Source organism: Drosophila miranda, chromosome 2 (assembly GCF_003369915.1).
Source record: "Drosophila miranda strain MSH22 chromosome 2, D.miranda_PacBio2.1, whole genome shotgun sequence".
In the NCBI taxonomy this organism is placed as follows: Eukaryota; Metazoa; Arthropoda; class Insecta; order Diptera; family Drosophilidae; genus Drosophila; species Drosophila miranda.
Window position 1 is genome coordinate 20,542,692 of NC_046675.1, and position 20,387 is coordinate 20,563,078.

Sequence of the window (20,387 nt, forward strand, 5' to 3'; positions counted from 1 at the left end):
AATTATATCATAATAAGAAGCTAAACAATGAACAATCCAATTGCGATTTGGATCGGGATCTCAGGTTAAATAAAATATACCTTACGTTGGATTATAATCTTGACATTCTTTACATTTTTTCTGGTTATTTATAGTATCTACTCGTATATCATTTTTCAACTTTTTCTCCGTGTAATCACATTCCTGTTCTCAAAGCGAAATCTTAGATATATGGTTCAGCCGGCTCCAGAGTTTATTGCTGCAATCGCTGTAGGTCCTCCGACAATCAGCGCCACCACGTCCCCCGTCCCTGGCATGCAGATACTTCCCTGCCACATTATCCAAGGGAGGTCTATGCGACAAAGTGGATTGAATGAGACGAAAACTCCCTTTTTTAAAAACAAAATGTACTTACACCAAGACCGCATTCAGTATCTCGCTGAAAATGTTGCTCTGCTGGAAGGGGCTTTGAGATATCTCGCAGATGCTTCTCAGCAGGCACACTCCACCGTTTTCGGCGTCCAATCTGAAAGAACATTTTGGAGACTACGTGAACCCAATTTGACATCATCTACTCACTGTTCCAAGGTAGTTTCAATGACATCGTACAGCCAAGTGCGGGTCTTGTCCTGTCTAAGTTGTGTTTGCATATCTGTACGCCACTCCCTGGCCACGGACTCAAAGGTTGAGGTATTCCAGAAACTCCACCAATATATGGGCGCAGGTGGGGGTGTGAATTGGTTTTGGTAGTTGACGAAACCCCAAACAGATAGCACAGTGTCCTCCTGCGGAATGGGATACGCTATTCCACAGACAAACTGGGAGAGAACAGCAACTGAACAATCGATTGCCACATGTTTTGATTAATGTCCCACACCTTGAGCACGCCTTGACCATCGAAGAGTGCCACTCGCTTCGAGCGACTCAGACTGAGGTTAGATGACGATGTGGCATTCCCAGCTGGTGTGAACAGGCTATTGGCGGCACCACTGCATCCATCCACAGCCACAAGAAGCACCAGCAGGGCGACGGGAACCATCAGGTCCAACCTCTGGCTGCCGGAGTGCATGGTCAACTAATTTTTGCAGCTCTTGCAACTTGTGGCAGCGAGGCCAAATTACATACATATTTAAGTTTACTCAAGAAATTGACAGACGAAGAATTGCAAAGTTGACAGAAAAGCTACAGCTTTACACTGGTAAAAAGTTTGGTATGCTGCAAGTCTTTCATCTCAAGCCAACAACGACAGTTGCCTTTGCAGTTGTGCAAAAACGTTAGCCAATGTGTACATCAAACAGTATACACCCTATTTCTATCTACCACTATCAAAAGATACTCTTTTGCTGAAATATCCTATGCTGTTTAGTTCCTAATCGAGTTAGATTGGGCTCCAGCCTTGCGATAATTTTAAAGTATATTTAATGAATAGGTACATGTTATGTTTAATCAGTTTAAAAACATACATAAGAAAATCTTAAGTGGAAACTGTAGTTTATACACACGACATATCACTGTAAGCCAGTAACGCCCTCAGTAACAACCCACCAGCGTCGACAAAGACATCGCCCTGAATTCCACGTAGGCCAGAAACCAATCGCCTCTAGGCCAGGACTTAAAAGCCGCTACAGTCTCTGTACTGAATGTGACACCTTTCGTGTTCCCCCTGTGCCTCTCTGTGCTGAAAGCACCTGCGGCTCTCTTTGACTGCCGTCTGTGTTGCTGCCCACAACAAGATCTGTGCCTGCAGCGTTGATTCTGGCGGTCCTTTTGTTCTGGCTTGACACAGTACATTGATTGGTGTCACCTCGGTTGTCCACACAAAAAGGTGGAAAAGTCAGGTGCCACCAAACCGTTTTCTACTCAACTTTGATTTCAACGAGTAATTGTGAAAAGTTTTTGGCTAACAAAACAGTGTACGTGACACTGCTGGAAATCCAATGAAACAAGGAATATAGCGTTTCCAAATAGGATGAATAGCTTAGACATATTTGAGGGAATAAAAGTGCAATGGAAATAAGGAAATGTTAATAATAGTTATATATTTTCCAAAAGGCCAATATATGCATGGAGTGAAAGATGAATGTGTTTTATCTATCGAATGGTGGTAGTGATTAAAATGTTTCCGTTCCTCTATAGAGTTTTCCCATTTATTCAGCACTAAATCAAGTCCTAGATTCATTAAATACTCGTATTATTTATTATTGTATTTGCTGCATTTGTTGCTAACAGGCGACCTGTCGTCACAAATGCAACACCAATCAGAGACTATATACGGCAAAATCTTTTTTCGTTACACAATTAGTCAACGATTTATGGATAAATGAAAGAAAAAATCGTTCTATATTGCTGCATGGGCTATAAATGGATCGACCCAAAGTGGGCAACTATTTAGCACCTTTTAAAGAGCACTTTAAATGACACAAAAACGAGTTAACGACACTCAATTGGGTGCTAATTGTACAATTAAACTTTGCTGTCCAAACTGGACCCAGATCGAAGTGCCGCGGGCATCCATAGAGTGTGTCCGAGTAGCAGGGATTGTGCGGCGACGGTTGTGCCATCATCAGTTCGACTCGGACAGCTAATGGCATCAACATATCGTAAAAATACAAAAAAAAAAACCACTGACCAAGCCAAACCAAACCAAATCGAGAGCCCTATTCGACCGGACTCGTCGGTGCCTCTAATGGTAATTATCTGCTTCATAAATTCTCGTTCAATTGCGCTCAGAGCGGCGGCATTCCGGCATGGAAGTGTTTTAATTGTGGAACCGCTGGATCCTGGTTCGGGGTCGGCGTCGGGGTCGCATCCATTCCCCATTTCTCTCGCATCGAATGTTGTTGAAAATTGCATTAATTTAACGCATGATTGGCAGAGCCAGAGCAAATGGAGGAAGCGAGCGTCGCAGATACGACGTGGAGTGAAATTATGCAAATTTCGCGTTTTTTTTTCCATTTCGAATGTGAGTGCCCCAGGCCAAAGAGATGCCAAAGCATTGACTGTTCAATTGCTCAATTACACTGGCCCACCAAAGAGTGGAATTACGAGGAGTGGTATCTAAATTCAAAGGAACATAAAATATTTTAGCTACAATTTTCTGTAAAATAAGAAGTTTTCTTTCAGACTATTTTCTTCTGATATTTCTTATATTCAGATACAACTGAATACCTTCTTTAAAAAATTAACCTTGTCCCTTAAAATGCCGAAATTTGATTTAATTTACCCAAAGTATCCCGCTCTTAAGAATTTTTTGGCTTAAGTCTTTATATAAAGTACTTATAAGTTGGTTGAAAATATGAATGGACTCAGAACCTTGCTGTCAGGTGTTACTTTAGTAACATTTGCTCGTTTTCATTCCAGAAAAATGGCAAAAACAATCAGAGTAATTGGATGTGCTGCTGGAGTCACTGCGATGCTAATTTTGCTGCTGCCACTTTTCCTGCTCGGAAATGACAGGCCAATGGCGAACGGAGATGGTAACTCCAATAGATCACATCAGGTGGTCAGTCCGACTCCAGCTCCTGCTCCTGCTGCTCCTGCTACTCTTACTACTTATACGGACGGTGCCCCATTGAACGATTCATGGCGCCACCATATGCTGCGACTGCATCGACAGAAGCGCTATCTGCTCTTCCCGGAGGGTAGCTCGTTCCAGCTGGTCTTCGACATAATCATACCCATTGTAGACTACACGAACTACGCCATCCTGGGCATCACATGTGCCGTGGCCTGGGAGCTGCCCAGCAAGGCGCCCAGCGAGCTGATTGAAAACGTGCTCACTCGCATCAATGACGGCACCATCGGAACTGTCCGGCGCAACGGCAGCGCCCCCGACCCCGAGAAGAACCCCAATCGAAGCCCTGCTAATTGGCAGCCAGTGCACGCACCATCGGCAGTACGGACATCGCAGCCGCGGACACCAGATCGCCAGCCATCGCATACAGCCAATAGCCACGGCTCCTACTACACGAACATCCTGCGCGGCTCCGGCTCGGCAGGCACTTCTGCATATGCAAATGCGAATTGGAATGCAAATGCAAATGGACAGCAGCAGCTACAGGCGACGTTGCCGGGTACGGCTCCAGGTCCGGCTAATTGGCATGCGCGACAGTCGGTCGCAAAGTGGCAGCGACCGCGGACGGGAGACCCACCGCCACCGCCGGACAATTGGTGGCGGCGCAACAAGGACCGGCTGCAGCAGAACTGGCGTGAAAAGCAGGCCATGTGGAGCCCCAGTGCTGGCCAGTCAAAGTGGGAGTGAGTAAGAGGATGGCAATGTTGATATTTTCCGAAATCTATATACTCATACACTTATGTTATATTCACTCCCTCCATAGCATCGACTACACCCAACGTCCTCGCCGATTACTGAAATCGCCGCCACAGCACCACATTTATCCTGTTTTCGGCAAGCGACGGCGCCGACGACGTCGGAGTCTGGAGCAGGATCCCCTGTTTGAACGCCTCCATTTGCAGCAACATCTCAGCTCTCGGCAGCTGCTCTTTGCCAAAATCGAACGGCTTTACAAGGCGTAAGTGAAATCTTATCATCTCGAAACTTTTGGAAACTTTGATCTACTGAATCCTTCGCCTCCTCCCTCTACCCACAGTCAGCAACTCAATGGAACGGCCTGTGTGCTCCGAGCTCTTTGTGAGTCTGCCCAGAGGCAGCAGCAATCAGACGGAGGCGAAGGTGGAGGCGCGAAGGCTTTTCGACCGCAGAGCTTTATCATGGAACTGCTGTCGGCCATCTTTCAGCTGCCTGCCAGCAATGATGGGGATGAGGTGGAGGCACTGGCCCTGAAGCACATTTCGCCGCATTACCTGGAGGCCCACCGCCAACAGGGAAACTGTCCGCAACTCTACAGCGATTGTCGGCATGAATTTTGGTTCGAATAAACTGCAAATGATAATACAAATTACAGAATATGATAAGTTTATGAATTTGTATTAATAGCAAATAGAGAATAAGATTAAGATCTGCCAAAAAATATAAAAGATTGGGTCAAAATATAATGAAGTCCAGATAATGCATTTTTGTATGCACTCAGAAAAAAGTGACATAGTAAAATCAAATAGATTTTACATTGAATTATATATACATTTTTTAAAAAGCTAATATATTCAATTTGTACGAAATATATTTAATCTAAATATGAAAATATTTAATTATTTATTTTAAATATTTTCATCTTAATGTCCATGTCCATTTGAATATTTCCACTATAGGCGCAAATATAATGGGATAAGTCCTGTGCATTGAAATCTAAGTCTACGTTTCTATTTTATCTATCTTTCTCAGATGCCGCATTTTCTGTGACGCTCCTCTAAATTTTATTGATTTAGCTCTTTTTTTTATTCCTCAAAGATAAGACTTAGGGTTTTATTAAAATACTACTCTTTGCTTGAAATAAAGATCTTTAATTTTCTGTACGCAATAAAACAACTATCCTGTCATCCACTTTGCAGCTCACTCATAAAGCCACTCCGATATTTTAGAGCAAGGCAATAAGCCCGATTATACAAAAGTCATTTAAAAGTTCCTTCGTTTCGCAGCTGAAAGCATTCCACGAGTCAAGACGACCTTCTGTCCAAGTTTATCCCCTATACAGAGGGAAAAAAACTGCAACTAGTGATCACATTACTTCAACTTGAATTCCTCAGTCTCAGCTTCAGCTTCAGCATCGGCATCTTCAGCATCTGCGAGGTAAAGAGAAAGACAGAAGTGTGCTACTTTTGAGATAGAAAGAATAAAGTTGGAAAACAGAGCAGAAGCCAGAAGTTGGGAGCGTGAAAAAGTAATTTGAACCTTTAAATAGTCCAATGAGCGCTCACGGACAAGACGCAAGACAAACTACTCGCCAAAACACCAGAGACGAAAAGACGAGAAGTGTTAAAACTAATGAAAGAAACAAAAGCAGAGGAAAGGAAAGAACTTTAACGAACGTAGCTCAAACTCAAACATGAAAGTTTCTTCTGGCCAAAAGCGGGAGAGCGTTGCCGGGAAGAAGGCCAATGGAGAAGCAGAGTGTTTTACAATTAACAAGCGAGCAGCAACAACAGCCACGCCACGGTCTTACAATGGTCAGTGCCGTGAGACTTTGGCTGACAGTTGGCATATAGACAACGCGTGGACCGCAAGTGGAGAGGAGATGTGCATCACCAGTAGCAGCAGACCCAGCAGCGGGAGGAGCTGCAGAGCCATTTCACCCATCTGCCATCGTTTCCTATTCGCTTTGGCGCTGATTCTGCCATGTCTCGATGCCGCCCACGGAGATGAATTGAAAGCCAGTGCATCCGTGGAGCACGCACCAGCAGCCATCCCATCACTCGGCCTAGACAATGCAGACAGCAGCCTGGAGCAGCTCATCGAGTTGAAGCTGAACGAGTCGGCCAGAAGAGCCACGCAGTCGAATGAGCTGTTGTCCAGGAAACGGCGCTATTTGGTATTTCCGGAGGGCAGCTCCTTTCAGATGGGTAAGCGAGCACCAGCCAGCACTCAGCTATCATAAGCGATGCAAATTACACGCTTCACTTGCCCCTACCCCTGCCTCTGTCTTGTCTCCCCTTCCGTTCTGTGTTCTGTGTTCAGTGTACGATGAGATTGTGGGCGTTGTGGACCACACCAACTATCTGATTCTCGGCATCACTGTGGCCTTAGCCTGGGAGTTGCCGAGCAAGCCGCCCAGCGAGGAACTGGATGATCTGCTGACCAAACTGGAAGACGGTACCCTGGATATCAGTCGCAACGACACCGTTTCAAACATAACCTATGTGGACGATGCTACGGAAACAACCACCAAGGCGACGTACTACAAACCTAACTATATCAACATAAGCTCTGGCTCTGTGTCTGGCTCTGGAAGTGGCAGCAATTCTTACTACAGCTCATCGCCTGTCTTTCGTACCCCCATGCATCCGTCCCATCAATATGCGGACAGTTATTACAGCCGCCCCAAGGGTGGCAGGCGGAAGGACAACCACTACTACTACTACAACAACAACCGGCCTGGGGCTAGCTCCAGCAATCCGTTCTCCAAGTGGTCAAGACCCTACTCGCCAGCTGAGAACTCCCGCTATCCCTACTGGGCTCTGTCATCGCGGTAAGTATCCAGGAAATACATAACTCTCACTTCAGCTCAAGCCGCCTTTCTGACAGACTCAAAGATCGCTATTATGGCCAGCAGACCCAACAGACGGCACCACCACAGGCCCAGAGACGACAGGACCCGCCAACGACCACTACTAGACCCACCCGGAAGCCGGCGCCACGTCATCATCACATATATCCGGTGTTTGGCAAGCGCAGTCTGCCGGATGCAGCCAATCCCCATCAACGTCAGCGACGCAGTGGAGTGGCAAGCCCCCATGAGGATGGTATTAGCAGGCTGGAACAGCTGCAGATCAAGCACCATCGAAGAAGTCGACAGTCGCTGTATGAGCGCATTGAAAAGTATTTGGATAAGTAAGTAGATGGAAAACAATAGGATAAGTTGTTCCAACTAAAGTTACCTGCTCTAGACGTATCTGACACATTCTTATGTTCATTCCTCCCCCTAGACGCGGCCACCCTGGTTATCATTGTGTCCTTCGCACCCTTTGCGAAACTGGGCAAAAATCCAAGCAAGACCAAGAGCCAGGCACCTTTGTGGGCGAACTGATGCGTGCGGTGTTCACCATACCCGAGGCTTTGGACAACGAGCCTGTGGCCTATCGAGACACCCATTACGATAAGGCCCATGCCTCTAGCGGGGACTGTGCCGCACTCTATCCCGAGTGCAAACAGTCCATGTGGCAGGCCCATTTCATACAATAAAATACCATTCCCCAAGTGTTCTGTTCCAATTGTGTTTTATTTACCGCCCAGCAGCCAGGCCAGAATGTTGACTTTACACGAATCGCGGAACTGGCGATCGCAATCGTCCGGCTCCAGGCGCATAGTCCGGCTATAGTCATCCTCCACCCCCGATATGGTTGGCAACCTAATGGCAGATGTGTATCTTAGAAAATGGTGAGAAAATATGAGCAACATCCACTTACGTGAAGATCAGGCGAACAATGTCCTGTATCATGGAATATCCTTGCGGCAAGAGCAAACGCTTACTATCACAAATTGCTCGAAGGACACAGGCCTTGATATCGATTCCTAGACTGTAAGGATAACCGGAATATCAGAACTATGGGTAGCGATGGTAAAACTAAAACTTACAGTTTACTGAACCCATCGAAATGCTCGAACAATTGTCGACGATCGCGATGTCCGTTATAATGTCGCCAGTCCTCCACATGTTCCAGTTCCGGATAGTGCTTAGGCATGTGCGGTGCCATGTCTGGATCGTAGGGATCTACAAAATGCTCGGACGCGACTGACCTAACATCTTGATATGGTGTCACCTCGGGATCGTAATACTCCCCATTTACTACCGATCTGTGCCATCGTTTCGACCACTGAGGCGACTCCGTTGTCCATTTGCTCCATCTCTCGGGCTGGCTGTACTTTTCATATTTGTGTGCTGCCGGCGACCAGTTCTCATAGCGTTGTCCGTACTTTGACCATTGTTGCCACCTTCCAGGATCGACATAGGTTGGCCTTGGGGGCCTGACATCGATGCGTGAGTGTAGCCTCATCGGTGTGGGTTTCTTCAAAGGAGTAGCCTTGAATCTCCAATTCGTACCCGGTATCCAAACATACGTTGGCACTGTCGGGGTCTTTGGCTTCTGCGTTGTTGTCGTCCTGGCTCGATATCGCTTCGGGTAAACATCCTCCCGTTTTGTGGGCACGGGATAGTAGCAGGCCTGCTCAATGTTCATGGCCACACCTTTGGGAAACGCTGATATCAATCCCTTGCTTAGCTGTCCCGTAAACTTTAAATTGGAGCCCGGGGGAAAGAGTACAAAGCGCTTCCGACGCGAAAAGACGCGTTCAACTACATGATTCAGCTCTGTCTGATTTTTCTCAGCCTGGGCTAAGGCCAAGGCGAGCAATTGTATGGTTAAGATGATCACCAGAACGCACCGCATAGCAGAACACCACTGATTGAGAGATCGAGATCTGTGGCAGCTTGTGCCGATCAGACTACAATTGATTTGTTAACTAGTAAATGTAAATCAATGAGGTTCTGGGTGTCAATTGTATAGTAAATACTTGAAAAAGCTTTCGGCTTTGAGTTCACTGGAAGAGTGTAGTAGAAAAACAAACAAAAGTATTTTTTTTATTGGGTGTGCAACATGGTTAAAAATGGTAGTACCAGCTACTTAGATTTCTTTATTTTCTGCCCTGATATCCATAGATTCTAGTGGAAATTACCAAAGAGGTCACACCCTTTATTTTACAAATTTGTCTAATGAAATTTATGATTAGATTATTAATGTATACCAAAAGATTTGCTCCGAGAGTGAAAATATTAAAGTGGTTTCACTTAAATTTTCACATTAATATGCAAATACATTATTTAAATACTTTTCAATTTAAATTACAAATAATTCACATTTAAATTAAATATATTTCATATTTATACTTCATAAAGTTCATATATAATATTTAGTATTTTTAAATTTCAATTAATCATATCTCCATTACATATATGTATTTCCTATGAATTTAATATAGTATATTTATTTTCACAGGTTTTACATTTATGTCCGTATTAAAAATTATAAAATAAATTTACATAAAAATAAAATGTAATCCAAATTTGTTTATTATTATTTCATTTAAAACGGAAAATTAAATGAAAATATGGGTGCATTCTTTTTAATATGAAATTATCATGAAATGAAATTATTTATTCTACTCGACCGCTCAGCAGCCATATCAATAAGTTCATATTACATTTAGTTTTCAATTCGGAAGCACAGGCATCGGCATCTTGATCCATAAGTCGACTATATTCATCCTCCAGACCATCTAGCCGAGGCATACTGAAAACAAACATCTTCGTCAGTCATTCTGAGAATTGGAAGGTTGTTTTAAACTCACGTGAAAACCACGCGCAGCATATCCTGCAACATGGAATATCCAGGAGGCAGAAGCAGACGTTTGCTGTCGCAGATGGTTCGCATTATGCAGGACTTCATGTCAAGGTTAAACCTTTAAGAGGGGAAATCTAGTAAGCAAATGAATAGAAATAAAAGCTTCATGTGTACCCACAAGGAACTCAGTTTGGTGAAGCGATCGAACAGATCTCTCCGATCTCTGTGACCATTATACTGATACGACTTCCAAGCACGGCTGGGTGTGGCGGGAATCAACTTGGCTCTCCACTGGGGAGCTGGTGTTATCCACCGGGATTGATCTTGGCCTTTCCAGGGTCGATTTTGCCACTTTTGTTCCTGCAGCGTGGCATATTCACTCCACTGTTGCCACTTGGCTGGATTGGCATAGCTTTCATCATCGATTCGATGCGTCTTAGGGGGTGATTGTCGCCACTTGGGTTCGGGCAAGGTCTGAGCCTTGAAACGCCAATCAGTACCGGGTATATACACATATGAATCGGGTAGTTTCACTGGTTTCTTCGTTGTCGTTTTCGGCAAATACCGCTTGGGATATATATCATTTACAGATCCTGGCACGGGAAAATAGACAGCTTCCTCCAGCACAAATGTGATGCCACGCGGATAAGTTGACAGCAGTCCAGTGGCTAAGTTGCAGGTGAACTTCAAGAATGTACCTGGCGGAAATATAACAGCTCTTCTTTTTCGGGTAAATACTCTTTCTACAATAGAATTCAGTTGTGTTTTCTTTTCTTTGGCTAGCCCTTGTCCCAGACTTGGAGGAAATCCAGCAGACAATACCAGAAATAGAAAGATCTGCGCTCGTAGCATCTTAAGTGTCCACGAGCTTGAGATTCAACTGAAAATTATAATAAAATGAGCCAAGGTATTCACTTGACCAGGTATTCGGGAGCTGTAAAGAGATAGCACAAATATTTACCCAGCACTGATTGATGTCTTGATTGATGTCCGACCCAATTTCTGCAGCAATTGTTGGACTGGTGTACTTGGGATTTGACCAGTTTCCGAGTCTGACTCAAGCCGTACAGTTCTGCGTGATCTCAAAATGAAACTCATTGGCATAGCATCATTCATTTTGATCTTTTCTGTTGTGGATTACTCGGAATCTTTACTCTGGCCATCATCCTCGAATTTGGGTGTAAGTAATAGCAGATGGGAATTTCAGGAGTATAATTCTCAATTGTTATTTTCAGCTAACCCTTTCAGTTTCTACGCCCATTGCCGAACTGTACCCAGAGCGTCGTATACTAATCGATTGGTGTTTCGCCATCTCCTACAACTATCCATACAACCTGACCGAATTCTACAGCATACCCATATGGCCGGGCTTTGCCAATAACAAAGCGAAACGTCATGTGCCACAATTGGAAGAAACGGATGCCAGCTTCTACACTAAATACGGACACGATGTGTTGTCGGGCATACATCCCAAGGATTTCTCAGCTGCCGAGCTATACGCCTTCCTCGAGGATACGCTGGCGGGCTATGGCTACCATGAGACATGCCTCCTGCGTGGTGTTTGCGAACTAGCCCAGCATCCGTTTGATGACAACCATCAGCATATGCTGACTGATTTTGTGACATTTGTCCTAAGGTCAGTATTTCCCCTAATACTCGTATGTAGAACCTGTCACAAATACCTTCCTACAGTCCCTCACAGCATGAAGGATTCCGGGATGGTGAAACGGTCTACAAGCAGGCCTACGAGCTGGCCGAACAAGATGGGTTCCTAGGCAGGGACTGCCAGCAGCTGTATTCCCATTGTAAGCACGATATCTTACAGCACATAAGCCAAGTTATATTTCACTAGAACGAATAAAAGGCCTAGATGTAAATTGCAGTGTCTGTGTGCGTTTCATTAGCAACTGTTTTTGAGCACTAATTAGCGCAGTGCGTCAGATTGTTATGTACTCATCGTGAGATTCCGGCTCTGGAGTCACAACAGAATGTATCTCAAGGGCGTCCACTACATTTGTGCTCTGCTGTCACTAGTATTGCCATCGAGCTACGCGGAATTTCCTCTACTCTTTCCGGCCTCATCCGTGTACCAGGTTACCTCCTCTCTTTCCGTTCCAGTGGTTATACCCGATCGTAAGCTCTTCTGGGACTGGGGCCTCCAGATGAACTATGCTTTTCCCAACAAGCCCGCATCCTTCTATGCCGCCACCATCTGGCCGGATGAGTTCTCGCGGCGTGGCAAGCGTCATCTGCGTAATGAGACCACAAAATACATGCCCCACGGCAGCACCACAGATATGCATCCCAGCGACTTCACGGCCGGGGAACTGTACGAGAGCCTCGAGAGTATGCTCTCGCGCTATGGCTTCGACGAGACCTGTCTGCTGCGCAGTGTTTGTGAGCTAGCCCGGCACCCCTTCGACGATTCTCACCAGAACATGCTGACGGGTCTGCTGACCTTTACATTGACGTAAGTTACTTTTTTAGTCTTAGAGGAAACCACATTGATTTCTGTCCCTTGCAGGCCATCCCTGCACGAGGCTTTTGCTCCCAGCGAGACCCTCTATAGCGCGGTATACGAGCAGGCCGAGCAGCAGGGGTTTCTGGGTCAGGATTGTGCCAGTTTGTATCCCAATTGCACGGTGGACTTTCTAAGCGGCATTAGCAGACTGCTAAGCTAGCACTCAATCTTTAACTATTGAAGACACTAGCAATTTAAGGAACTTATGGGATGATCAGAACTGAATGGTAATGATATATGTAGTCGGAGTAACAGTCAGAGTAACTGTCTCTTATTTAAATTCAAATAAATGGCACACACAATCGTAAGATTAGACTCCAAACCATTTTTATTTCATCTGACTATCCTGGTGACTAGATTCACAATATCCATCTCACAGCTGGGATAGGCACGTTGGCAGTCGCCACCAAGGAAGCCAATCTGCTCGGCTCGTTCATAGCTATCGCGATAGAGCTGTTCGCCAACCCCAAAGCCTTCATGCTGCGAGGGCCTAGAGTGGAGTAAAAAAACTGTCGATTAGTAACCGCACACTATATGGGGCAGGGCGCTTCACATACGTTAGCAGGAAGGTGATGACTTGCGTGACCAGACCGTATATGTGATCCTCGGCGAAGGGATGCAGCGACAGTTCGCAGACACTGCGCAGAAGACAGGACCTGTGGTAACCGTAGTTCTCTAGCATACGCTCCAAGCCCACGTAGAGCTCTCCCGCGGTAATGTCACTGGGATGCAGGGCACTGTCCAGTTGTCGCTTGGAACGACGTGACAGCTCATCCGCCCAAATGGTGGAGTTGTAGAAGGATGAAAGCAGATTGGGCAAATTGTAGTTCATCTGGAATCCCATGTCCATGAAGACCTTTGTTCGCGTTGGCAGATCGAGTGGTATCGATATGGATGAGGTCAATTGCAGCGACGTCGATACAGGATACAACAACAGGCCATGTGTGTCTTTAACCGTAATCTGGCCGATGATCAGGCCAATCAATATCAGGGCCGACAGGTTACCGTTGTGCTGCTTTGGGCGACGCATGGCGTTGTGAACCACTTCAAATCCACTGCACATCAGTCCCCGAACCGAACCGGGTTCTTCTTTGTCTATTTGGATCTTTAATTAGACAACCAGTAAATGAGTGGAGTGGAGCATTGACCAGTGGAGCATTCAGCGTGCGTGAGGAACAATTAGAACGCTCCACAAAAAACCTCTGAAACTAGAACGCATGCTCCTCAAAAGATGTGGTCAGATGTGTTTTGATAAAGCGTGATCTTGGCAATCAATCGATCAATCTTTGTCATATTTTTTACTTTTCTGCTTTTCGGCTAGAATCCCCTTTCATTATACCCGGTAGTTGTTGAGAACAAGGGTATATTATATGTACAATGTACTTAAGATCCACCTGGCTATTGCAATTCGAAATATATGACGCAGTAGTTTAATTTTCTTCAGGAAAAATAATTATTTATTCATACCCAAACCACCAATAATCCTTTAGAGCCACATAAAATTCTCATTGGAATATTTATTTTAGAGTAGCAGGCCTTTCATACATGGTTCAGTCATCGACTAAATCTCTATATTTTTTTTTCATTTTAACCGATGAAAGGCCATCAATTAACAGAAGAAACAAATCTGATTTCTTCTCCATGGGTGGAATCGAGTCATGTTCCCCCCAGCTGCCAATTTCTTAGGCAAACAAATATTGGGTTGTCTCTGGATGGTTCTCAAAGATGGTCCGAATTTGAACAGCGCAATATTAGTTCCAAATTCGACTCAATACAAACAAGATGGTCCAAAGAGTTCAGCCATATCTGTGGCTCTGCCTCACAGTGATCTGCTGCCTCGCTTTTGTGGCAGGCCACACCAAGACCATCTATGGCTCAGATGAGAGCGAGAGCGGGAGCTGGAATAGCAGCCATACCACACTAAGTCGCTCGAAGCGAGTGGCCATCTTTGATGGTCAGGGCATTGTCAAGGTGGGCATCGGCATCGCCAGAGGAAGCAGCATCTACCAAATGTCCATTTCCTTTCTCCTCGCCATTTGCAGTTTGTGCCGAGTTTAGCTTATCCTGTGAAGCAAGTGGACAAGGATCAGTCGTTCTGGTGGTTCTTCAACTTTCAGTGCCAATGGATACCCACAACGATTCCGCTCTATTGGTGGAGTTTCTGGAACACCACCGCCTTCGTGTCCACAGCCCGTGAGTGGCGCAAGGATATGCAAATCAAACTAAAGCATGATGAGGCACGCTCCTGGGTCTACGATGCCATCGAAACTGGCATGGAGCAGTAAGTGGATGGAACCATAGCTTCGATCCGTATTCGTCGATATATCCACCTTTTTCTCCTTTTAGATTGGATGGCGACAACGGAAGTGTGTGCCTGCTGCGTAGTATCTGTGAGATATCCCAGCGCCCCTTCCAGAACAGCAACATTTTCAGCGAAATACTCAATGCGGTCTTGGTGTAAGTACATTTGGTCTCATTGAAAGGGCTCACCTCTTCATAATCACCTGATCTACAGACCCACGCTGGACAATGTGGCGGGGAAGTATCTGCACGCCAGGGATGCGGGACGTGCTGGTGCGGACTGTGCAAAGACCTACAACGACTGCAGTCCGATACTGTGGACCCTGGTCACGAATATGGCAAAGAATCCCTTCTGAATAAAGTCTACCAATCTATAGTCCGAAATTTTTTTATTTAATTTTTATCCGACAGATCCAGACCTTCTAAATTGGTGGTTTCAGTTTGAGTTCCGTTACTCTTCTGGTCTATTTCTTCCGCAGGGCACGCAGCCGGAACTCGGCCCACATCTCGCACATCATTGGACGTCTATAGCAAGCACATTCGCTGAGGGGCAGGGCACCGGGTTTGAGTCGTCGACACTCTGAGAATGAGGGGTAGGGAGTCAAGGGCTTGCGGCAGTCCGAGGGCACTGGGTAGCGTGTGCAGTCGGGAGGAATGCGACCCTTCTTGTGGCAGCGACGCTTCACCTTCGGACAATCCCCCTCCTCGGGACAAGGTGGCGGCCCGCAGGCGGTCTTGGGTTTGCGGTGCTTGCGGCGTTTTATTGGCGGCCCCTTCGCCTGGGCGAAGCAGCAGATCTTCTTCTTCTTTATCTTGAGGGGCGGACACGAGACCCAGGTCTGCCAGTACCTGCGCTTAGCCTTGTCTGACTCCACGTAGTAGATGTCGTCAAAGCGGGGATTGAACGGACAGTACGACTTCCCCTCTTCGCAGAAGGGGTTCAGCCACATCGACTTGAACTTCTTTGGCTTCTTCTTCTTGTGCGGTGCCTGCATTTCCGGCTTTCCGCAGGGGTATTTTAATGGCTTGGGGCATTTATCAACCCCTTTTTCGCACCCCTCAAACGTTGACGACAAACGAATGCAGTTTTTCACGGCGCAAATTAAACTTTGGGGCCGTATAAAACCTCTTGCTGTGGAAAGGCTGACCATTTTTGTATAAATTTTGTTTGAGGCTTACAACCAATTTCAATTTCAAAAAGTTTTCACGGACAAAAAATTTTGAATTTCGGAAAAACAAAATAAATTTGCTTTCCGGGCCGGCCTCGATACTGTACTGAGACTATTTCCTTCGCTGCATTACACTTCCCAATGACACACCGTTGACATTCATTTCACAGGCTACTGGGTTCTGTATTTATTCATATTCTGTGTGAGGAAATCCAGAACTCTGTATGGGCAGCTAAGGGCATAGAAATGGGCACAGTCCCTGATATCCATGCGGTGCCTGTACTTTCCATCTGTCACCTCATCGGGCACCCTAAAGCCGGGGATTGGATCTTACTCAAGTGTTTTATTTCCCCTTTTTGTTATACTCACGTCAGTATAATCCGCACTAGATCCTCCATTAGGAAGCCTCCATTAAGCCGTGACCTCAATTCACACATGGCTCGCTTTATACAGCTTTTGATGTCCAACTGGAAACTAAAAGGAAACACAGATTTAATTGGCATTAGACATATCTATTATCCCAATGCTTACACTCGTCCCATGGCCTCGAGTTGGTCGAATATCGCTCTACGTTCTCTATAGCCGCGATGTAACTTCCAATTGGGAACATGCGACCAGGACTCATAGGCCTCCTCATCGTATTGAGCCTGTCGATGCATTTTCCATGGTGTGGTAGTGGACAAGTGCCAGGGAGTTTGATAAAACGAATTCGCATCGAGATGGGAACTGAAAATTTTCATTTGGTATTTGTATTTGTATATTTGTATAATTGCGGTATAAATTTTACCTGGAATACGGCACAGTTCTGTGTATCGGTGTGTGCGGTATACCTGTATATTTAGCCATTCCTTGATTGTCATACCAATCCCAACGTCGCTGGGTAGATGGTTTAGGTCTGAGGCGTTTCAGGATCTTCGGCTGCCAACCTTCGACTGTATCCGGTAAAGGGATATACATATCAAATTCCAGACTATATTGTAGGCCACTTGGTCTTCCGCCCACGATGATCTTGGTTAAGGCAGCAGTCAACAAAAGCGAGGCCTTGTCTGGGAAGACAAGTCCTCGCACTCGCCGCGACAGCAGGACATCCTGTAGGGCTACAGATTTGTCGCACAATTCCGTTTGATTTCTCAAAGCCGCCCAGACGGTGTGGAGATAAAGGAGTACCAAGGTAACGCACCTCATCCCGACGTACCCAGAAGTCTACTGATCTGACACCAACCGGCCTGTCCAAGAAAATTAGCGCCAGACGACAGAAGTGCGCTAATTGATCCAGAACCGAGCCCTTACAGCACTTTGCCCGACAACGTAGGCCTCTGATAATTTGTATGCTTACATGCCACATGAATAACAGAGATAAAATATTAGTGTTTTTTTCATCGTCGTTGAGAGAAGAAAGAAAATTTGTATACACATTTCTATTTATCATTTTAAACAAGTCCCAAGATTTGTATCGAAAAATCTTCTATTAAAAAATTTTAAGTATACAAAATGGAAAAAAAGTATTGCAGAATTTTTCTTAACCGCTGCATAGAGCTGATGCGGGCCCGCATCAAGGAGGTTCGGAGTCGACCCATCGTTCACCGTGACCAGAGACGGCAGCCTGCAGTAGCCAACAAGGAGGTGGAGCAGGAAATCCAAAAGCAGAAGAAGATTTCCACCTACCAGAGGAACAAGTATCGCTCCATGTGGGAGCAGGAAGAGGCCAATCATAGGCGCACTGGAGATTATAGTGTTAGCCAGAGCAACGCCAACGGAGATCGCAGCAACGATGGAACGTGGGTTAACTTCCCGAAGGGCCGTCGCTCGATTATCAATCGTCCAAGCACGGCCAGGCCCTGTAACGATCAAGCCAAGGCCTTCATTCGCCAGTGGGCAAACCAAAACGAATGATACTCGTAACTGTCAACTGAGTTAACTTTGTAATAAACAGAGCAAGCTATTGCATGAAATTAATCCTAAACTAAATTTCACAATACTTGTTTAGGACGCACAAATAAAATTTATCCATAGCTTTACTGTTGATATCTTACAACTTTGCAGATGTCACTGTTTGCCTTTGTGGGCCAACTAGCTCGGTGCACCTATTTGCCGCCGATCCCACTTCTGCTCTCGCGAATACGTGGTCCGCGGAATATACCCCATATGCCCATCAAAGGTCCCAGGGACTTTGAATACTGGCGCCGTTTGAAACGCAAGAACCCATCTAAGCCGACACGGTTGCCAAAAGTCAAACCCTCACCACGACGAGGGTCCAGAAGGAAAACAATTCCCAAAAAAATAGAAAAACGAACAGAAAAGTAAGAAGAAAGGGGAACATCGGTCACAGCCGATATTATATTGTTTATTAGAACAACTAAGGACCTAAATCAACGAAATCTAAATTTACTGTAATGCTAGAACCTGACTAAAATAAAAACTCAATTATAATATTATTGAACAAGGGCTATTGAAACGAGGCCTTCCTATAAAAAAAAGATTTCTTCCCGGGAAAGTACGATTCATGACTCAAACGAGTTTGCGCGTTGATTCTTTTTAAATTTTAAATTTAAAACGAGGAATACGTATGATGGATCTGGGGTAATTCGTCAGTATATTTACGGTATATGAGACGGTATATTTTGAAAATGAGAATATATATTTTGGTATATTTCTGAATGTCAGACGGTATATTTTATCAATGGGTCCGCGGTAACACTGATGGTAACTTAAACTCCCAACAAAATAAATAATAATTGTGGTTCTTGTATGGCGCTGCTCCGGAACATTTCAAACAGCTTTTGCAGCAGCTTTCGGCGATATGCCAGCAGCGGCTGCACCATATACAGCCTCAGCTCGGGCCACGTCAAGTGCGGCGTTTCCGTGATACGCGTATCCGGTCCCCAGACAAAGAGGGCGCTGCGCGCCATCGTTGGATGCAGCGACTATGAGCCCAAGGCCCGGCAAGCGTATCTGAAGTCATTTTTCCATCCCATCAGCAAAGAAATGATCGACAGGGGGCTGCTGCTCTGGTTCCCTGGTCCAGCATCCTTCACCGGCGAGGACGCTTGCGAGTTTCAGGTGCACGGCTCCCTGGCCGTCATAGCGGCCATGTTGGATGCCCTTGGGCGCCTGGACGGACTGCGACCGGCCGAGCCTGGAGAGTTCACGAAACGTGCGTTCTTTGGCGGTAAACTGGACCTAACGGAGGTCGAGGGACTGGCGGATCTCATTCACGCCGAGACCGAGGCACAAAGGAAGCAAGTGAGATTCTCGGCAAACAATGAATAAACATTTCCTGACACTCCTTTCTCTTTCAGGCACTGCTCCAGAGCACGGGAGCACTGGGCCGCCTATACAACAAGTGGCGCAAGCGACTCATCCGATGTGCCGCCCACTTGGAGGCCTACATAGACTTTGCCGAAGAGGAGCAAATCGAGGGCGGCGTCATACTGCAGTTGACCAAGGAACTGAAGGCTGTGAGAGGCGAGATCCGCAACCATTTGAATGATCAGCGGCAGGGCGAACTGCTGAGGGATGGTGTGCGTACCGTCATCATCGGAGCACCCAATGTGGGCAAAAGCAGTCTGCTGAACCTGCTCTGCCAGCGATCTGTTTCAATTGTGACCGAGCAGGCGGGCACAACGCGCGACATTATAGAGACAATGCACAACTTTGGCGGATATCCGGTGATATTTTCGGACACGGCCGGTCTGCGGAGGCACACAGCGGACAGCATAGAACGGGAGGGGATGGCCAGAGCAAAGCAATGTCTCGCCGAATCTGATTTAATACTGCTGCTGACCGATGCCATGGCCGTGAGGGAACTGGACAGCAATGAAACGGTGTCTGGTTACGTAGAGAGCTATCTGAAGGAATTGGATATTGCCTCGGATCTGTGCAGCGGAAAGCGAGTGCAGCTGGTGGCCAATAAAACAGACACCCTATCACCGGAGGAGTCCCATCGGCTGGACAAGCTGAGCAGCATTCTATCCATCTCTTGCCATATGCCCGCCAATATGCCCACATTTCTCAACGCCCTCGAGCAGCAGCTGCAGGAGCTGTGCGGCACACCAAGGGCCGAGCATCCGCGCATCACGAACACGCGCTACCGCCAACAACTGGAGCGGTGCATTGAGAACATCGACATATTTCTTAGAGATTACAAGCCAGATGTTTTCCCCGACATGGCCATTGCAGCTGCAAAGCTGCGAAATTCTGTCCGCTGCATCGAACGCATTACGGGTCACGTCAGCTGCGAAGACATACTGGACGTTGTATTCAAAGACTTTTGTATTGGTAAATGACTTGATATTACAATAGATAAGGTGTACATAGCTCCTAAGCGCAAAGTCTGCAATAATTTGTAAAATAAAAGTATTTTAACTTGAATTTAAATTTCTAACTTAACGATGATTCTGGTAATGGTATAGCCGTTTGGAAGAATCATGCATGAATACTCGAAT

The 20,387-nt window shown here is 46.0% G+C and overlaps 13 protein-coding genes across 15 annotated transcripts; 7 read left to right on the plus strand and 6 right to left on the minus strand.

Annotated features, from left to right (window-relative positions):
* Nucleotides 1-182: 182 nt before the first annotated feature.
* On the minus strand, nt 183-1,027 carry LOC108153902. The gene is made up of 4 exons (XM_017284000.2): nt 857-1,027; nt 559-797; nt 395-505; nt 183-331 (listed from the first exon to the last, which is right to left on the minus strand). The coding sequence occupies exons 1-4, from the start codon at nt 1,016-1,018 to the stop codon at nt 190-192; spliced, it is 654 nt and encodes a 217-aa protein (XP_017139489.2). The 5' UTR covers nt 1,019-1,027; the 3' UTR covers nt 183-189.
* A 1,494-nt stretch (nt 1,028-2,521) lies between these two features.
* LOC108154468 lies at nt 2,522-5,056 on the plus strand. The gene is made up of 4 exons (XM_017284739.2): nt 2,522-2,668; nt 3,340-4,236; nt 4,317-4,511; nt 4,590-5,056. Exons 2-4 carry the CDS (start codon nt 3,344-3,346, stop codon nt 4,876-4,878), a joined length of 1,377 nt encoding a protein of 458 aa, XP_017140228.1. The 5' UTR covers nt 2,522-2,668; nt 3,340-3,343; the 3' UTR covers nt 4,879-5,056.
* Nucleotides 5,057-5,942: 886 nt separating this feature from the next.
* LOC108153901 lies at nt 5,943-7,795 on the plus strand. Its single transcript, XM_017283999.1, has 4 exons — nt 5,943-6,456; nt 6,572-7,082; nt 7,139-7,444; nt 7,540-7,795. The coding sequence occupies exons 1-4, from the start codon at nt 5,943-5,945 to the stop codon at nt 7,793-7,795; spliced, it is 1,587 nt and encodes a 528-aa protein (XP_017139488.1).
* Nucleotides 7,796-7,813: 18 nt separating this feature from the next.
* On the minus strand, nt 7,814-9,047 carry LOC108154472. The gene is made up of 3 exons (XM_017284744.2): nt 8,189-9,047; nt 8,020-8,130; nt 7,814-7,961 (listed from the first exon to the last, which is right to left on the minus strand). The coding sequence occupies exons 1-3, from the start codon at nt 8,998-9,000 to the stop codon at nt 7,832-7,834; spliced, it is 1,053 nt and encodes a 350-aa protein (XP_017140233.1). The 5' UTR covers nt 9,001-9,047; the 3' UTR covers nt 7,814-7,831.
* Nucleotides 9,048-9,725: 678 nt separating this feature from the next.
* On the minus strand, nt 9,726-11,000 carry LOC108156859. 2 transcript variants are annotated; one of them, XM_017288586.2, is made up of 4 exons: nt 10,913-11,000; nt 10,130-10,831; nt 9,959-10,069; nt 9,726-9,900 (listed from the first exon to the last, which is right to left on the minus strand). In XM_017288586.2, the coding sequence occupies exons 2-4, from the start codon at nt 10,801-10,803 to the stop codon at nt 9,765-9,767; spliced, it is 921 nt and encodes a 306-aa protein (XP_017144075.1). In that variant the 5' UTR covers nt 10,804-10,831; nt 10,913-11,000; the 3' UTR covers nt 9,726-9,764. The 2 variants fall into 2 exon arrangements, with proteins under 2 accessions (XP_017144075.1, XP_033245762.1); XM_033389871.1 differs by lacking the exon at nt 10,913-11,000 and having other exon boundaries at nt 10,130-10,852.
* Nucleotides 11,001-11,014: 14 nt separating this feature from the next.
* Nucleotides 11,015-11,868, plus strand: LOC108156864. The gene is made up of 3 exons (XM_017288592.2): nt 11,015-11,131; nt 11,187-11,587; nt 11,644-11,868. The coding sequence occupies exons 1-3, from the start codon at nt 11,039-11,041 to the stop codon at nt 11,801-11,803; spliced, it is 654 nt and encodes a 217-aa protein (XP_017144081.1). The 5' UTR covers nt 11,015-11,038; the 3' UTR covers nt 11,804-11,868.
* Nucleotides 11,869-11,939: 71 nt separating this feature from the next.
* On the plus strand, nt 11,940-12,651 carry LOC108156865. The gene is made up of 2 exons (XM_017288593.2): nt 11,940-12,421; nt 12,476-12,651. Exons 1-2 carry the CDS (start codon nt 11,940-11,942, stop codon nt 12,630-12,632), a joined length of 639 nt encoding a protein of 212 aa, XP_017144082.1. The 3' UTR covers nt 12,633-12,651.
* Nucleotides 12,622-13,571, minus strand: LOC108156863. Its single transcript, XM_017288591.2, has 2 exons — nt 13,030-13,571; nt 12,622-12,962 (listed from the first exon to the last, which is right to left on the minus strand). The coding sequence occupies exons 1-2, from the start codon at nt 13,533-13,535 to the stop codon at nt 12,806-12,808; spliced, it is 663 nt and encodes a 220-aa protein (XP_017144080.1). The 5' UTR covers nt 13,536-13,571; the 3' UTR covers nt 12,622-12,805.
* A 427-nt stretch (nt 13,572-13,998) lies between these two features.
* Nucleotides 13,999-15,150, plus strand: LOC108156862. The gene is made up of 4 exons (XM_017288590.2): nt 13,999-14,443; nt 14,515-14,753; nt 14,819-14,929; nt 14,988-15,150. Exons 1-4 carry the CDS (start codon nt 14,255-14,257, stop codon nt 15,127-15,129), a joined length of 681 nt encoding a protein of 226 aa, XP_017144079.1. The 5' UTR covers nt 13,999-14,254; the 3' UTR covers nt 15,130-15,150.
* On the minus strand, nt 15,146-16,046 carry LOC108156861. The gene has a single exon (XM_017288589.2). It carries the CDS (start codon nt 15,922-15,924, stop codon nt 15,238-15,240), a length of 687 nt encoding a protein of 228 aa, XP_017144078.1. The 5' UTR covers nt 15,925-16,046; the 3' UTR covers nt 15,146-15,237.
* Nucleotides 16,047-16,100: 54 nt separating this feature from the next.
* Nucleotides 16,101-17,209, minus strand: LOC108156860. 2 transcript variants are annotated; one of them, XM_017288587.2, is made up of 4 exons: nt 16,730-17,209; nt 16,474-16,668; nt 16,312-16,416; nt 16,101-16,252 (listed from the first exon to the last, which is right to left on the minus strand). In XM_017288587.2, exons 1-4 carry the CDS (start codon nt 17,125-17,127, stop codon nt 16,114-16,116), a joined length of 837 nt encoding a protein of 278 aa, XP_017144076.1. In that variant the 5' UTR covers nt 17,128-17,209; the 3' UTR covers nt 16,101-16,113. The 2 variants fall into 2 exon arrangements, with proteins under 2 accessions (XP_017144076.1, XP_017144077.2); XM_017288588.2 differs by having other exon boundaries at nt 16,773-16,851.
* A 116-nt stretch (nt 17,210-17,325) lies between these two features.
* Nucleotides 17,326-18,377, plus strand: LOC108156866. The gene has a single exon (XM_017288594.2). It carries the CDS (start codon nt 17,434-17,436, stop codon nt 17,833-17,835), a length of 402 nt encoding a protein of 133 aa, XP_017144083.1. The 5' UTR covers nt 17,326-17,433; the 3' UTR covers nt 17,836-18,377.
* A 225-nt stretch (nt 18,378-18,602) lies between these two features.
* Nucleotides 18,603-20,313, plus strand: LOC108156858 (tRNA modification GTPase GTPBP3, mitochondrial). Its single transcript, XM_017288585.2, has 2 exons — nt 18,603-19,185; nt 19,242-20,313. The coding sequence occupies exons 1-2, from the start codon at nt 18,691-18,693 to the stop codon at nt 20,226-20,228; spliced, it is 1,482 nt and encodes a 493-aa protein (XP_017144074.1). The 5' UTR covers nt 18,603-18,690; the 3' UTR covers nt 20,229-20,313.
* Nucleotides 20,314-20,387: the final 74 nt, after the last annotated feature.

Bases quoted from the DNA above. Each gene is read 5' to 3' on its own strand.
- LOC108156863 (XM_017288591.2), bottom strand. From the start codon at position 13,535: ATGTGCAGTGGATTTGAAGTGGTTCACAACGCCATGCGTCGCCCAAAG. The intron at 12,963-13,029 runs GTATGTGAAGCG...ACTCCACTCTAG, and splicing joins GTCATCACCTTCCTGCTAAC to GCCCTCGCAGCATGAAGGCT.
- LOC108156866 (XM_017288594.2), top strand. From the start codon at position 17,434: ATGGAAAAAAAGTATTGCAGAATTTTTCTTAACCGCTGCATAGAGCTG.
- LOC108156858 (XM_017288585.2), top strand. From the start codon at position 18,691: ATGGCGCTGCTCCGGAACATTTCAAACAGCTTTTGCAGCAGCTTTCGG. The intron at 19,186-19,241 runs GTGAGATTCTCG...TTTCTCTTTCAG, and splicing joins CCGAGGCACAAAGGAAGCAA to GCACTGCTCCAGAGCACGGG.
- LOC108154468 (XM_017284739.2), top strand. From the start codon at position 3,344: ATGGCAAAAACAATCAGAGTAATTGGATGTGCTGCTGGAGTCACTGCG. The intron at 4,237-4,316 runs GTGAGTAAGAGG...CTCCCTCCATAG, and splicing joins GCTGGCCAGTCAAAGTGGGA to CATCGACTACACCCAACGTC. The intron at 4,512-4,589 runs GTAAGTGAAATC...CTCTACCCACAG, and splicing joins ATCGAACGGCTTTACAAGGC to TCAGCAACTCAATGGAACGG.
- LOC108156862 (XM_017288590.2), top strand. From the start codon at position 14,255: ATGGTCCAAAGAGTTCAGCCATATCTGTGGCTCTGCCTCACAGTGATC. The intron at 14,444-14,514 runs GTGGGCATCGGC...CGCCATTTGCAG, and splicing joins ATGGTCAGGGCATTGTCAAG to TTTGTGCCGAGTTTAGCTTA. The intron at 14,930-14,987 runs GTAAGTACATTT...CCTGATCTACAG, and splicing joins ATACTCAATGCGGTCTTGGT to ACCCACGCTGGACAATGTGG.
- LOC108156859 (XM_017288586.2), bottom strand. From the start codon at position 10,803: ATGCTACGAGCGCAGATCTTTCTATTTCTGGTATTGTCTGCTGGATTT. The intron at 10,070-10,129 runs GTGGGTACACAT...CCCCTCTTAAAG, and splicing joins TTCACCAAACTGAGTTCCTT to GTTTAACCTTGACATGAAGT. The intron at 9,901-9,958 runs GTGAGTTTAAAA...GTTTGTTTTCAG, and splicing joins ATGCTGCGCGTGGTTTTCAC to TATGCCTCGGCTAGATGGTC.
- LOC108154472 (XM_017284744.2), bottom strand. From the start codon at position 9,000: ATGCGGTGCGTTCTGGTGATCATCTTAACCATACAATTGCTCGCCTTG. The intron at 8,131-8,188 runs GTAAGTTTTAGT...TTATCCTTACAG, and splicing joins TTCGATGGGTTCAGTAAACT to TCTAGGAATCGATATCAAGG. The intron at 7,962-8,019 runs GTAAGTGGATGT...ATCTGCCATTAG, and splicing joins ATTGTTCGCCTGATCTTCAC to GTTGCCAACCATATCGGGGG.
- LOC108153902 (XM_017284000.2), bottom strand. From the start codon at position 1,018: ATGGTTCCCGTCGCCCTGCTGGTGCTTCTTGTGGCTGTGGATGGATGC. The intron at 798-856 runs GTGTGGGACATT...GTTCTCTCCCAG, and splicing joins ATGGTCAAGGCGTGCTCAAG to TTTGTCTGTGGAATAGCGTA. The intron at 332-394 runs GTAAGTACATTT...TTTGTCGCATAG, and splicing joins ATACTGAATGCGGTCTTGGT to ACCTCCCTTGGATAATGTGG.
- LOC108156865 (XM_017288593.2), top strand. From the start codon at position 11,940: ATGTATCTCAAGGGCGTCCACTACATTTGTGCTCTGCTGTCACTAGTA. The intron at 12,422-12,475 runs GTAAGTTACTTT...TGTCCCTTGCAG, and splicing joins CTGCTGACCTTTACATTGAC to GCCATCCCTGCACGAGGCTT.
- LOC108156861 (XM_017288589.2), bottom strand. From the start codon at position 15,924: ATGGTCAGCCTTTCCACAGCAAGAGGTTTTATACGGCCCCAAAGTTTA.
- LOC108153901 (XM_017283999.1), top strand. From the start codon at position 5,943: ATGAAAGTTTCTTCTGGCCAAAAGCGGGAGAGCGTTGCCGGGAAGAAG. The intron at 6,457-6,571 runs GTAAGCGAGCAC...TTCTGTGTTCAG, and splicing joins GGGCAGCTCCTTTCAGATGG to TGTACGATGAGATTGTGGGC. The intron at 7,445-7,539 runs GTAAGTAGATGG...TCCTCCCCCTAG, and splicing joins ATTGAAAAGTATTTGGATAA to ACGCGGCCACCCTGGTTATC.
- LOC108156860 (XM_017288587.2), bottom strand. From the start codon at position 17,127: ATGAGGTGCGTTACCTTGGTACTCCTTTATCTCCACACCGTCTGGGCG. The intron at 16,669-16,729 runs GTAAAATTTATA...GAAAATTTTCAG, and splicing joins AGAACTGTGCCGTATTCCAG to TTCCCATCTCGATGCGAATT. The intron at 16,417-16,473 runs GTAAGCATTGGG...GTTTCCTTTTAG, and splicing joins CTCGAGGCCATGGGACGAGT to TTTCCAGTTGGACATCAAAA.
- LOC108156864 (XM_017288592.2), top strand. From the start codon at position 11,039: ATGAAACTCATTGGCATAGCATCATTCATTTTGATCTTTTCTGTTGTG. The intron at 11,132-11,186 runs GTAAGTAATAGC...TGTTATTTTCAG, and splicing joins CATCATCCTCGAATTTGGGT to CTAACCCTTTCAGTTTCTAC. The intron at 11,588-11,643 runs GTCAGTATTTCC...ACCTTCCTACAG, and splicing joins TTTGTGACATTTGTCCTAAG to TCCCTCACAGCATGAAGGAT.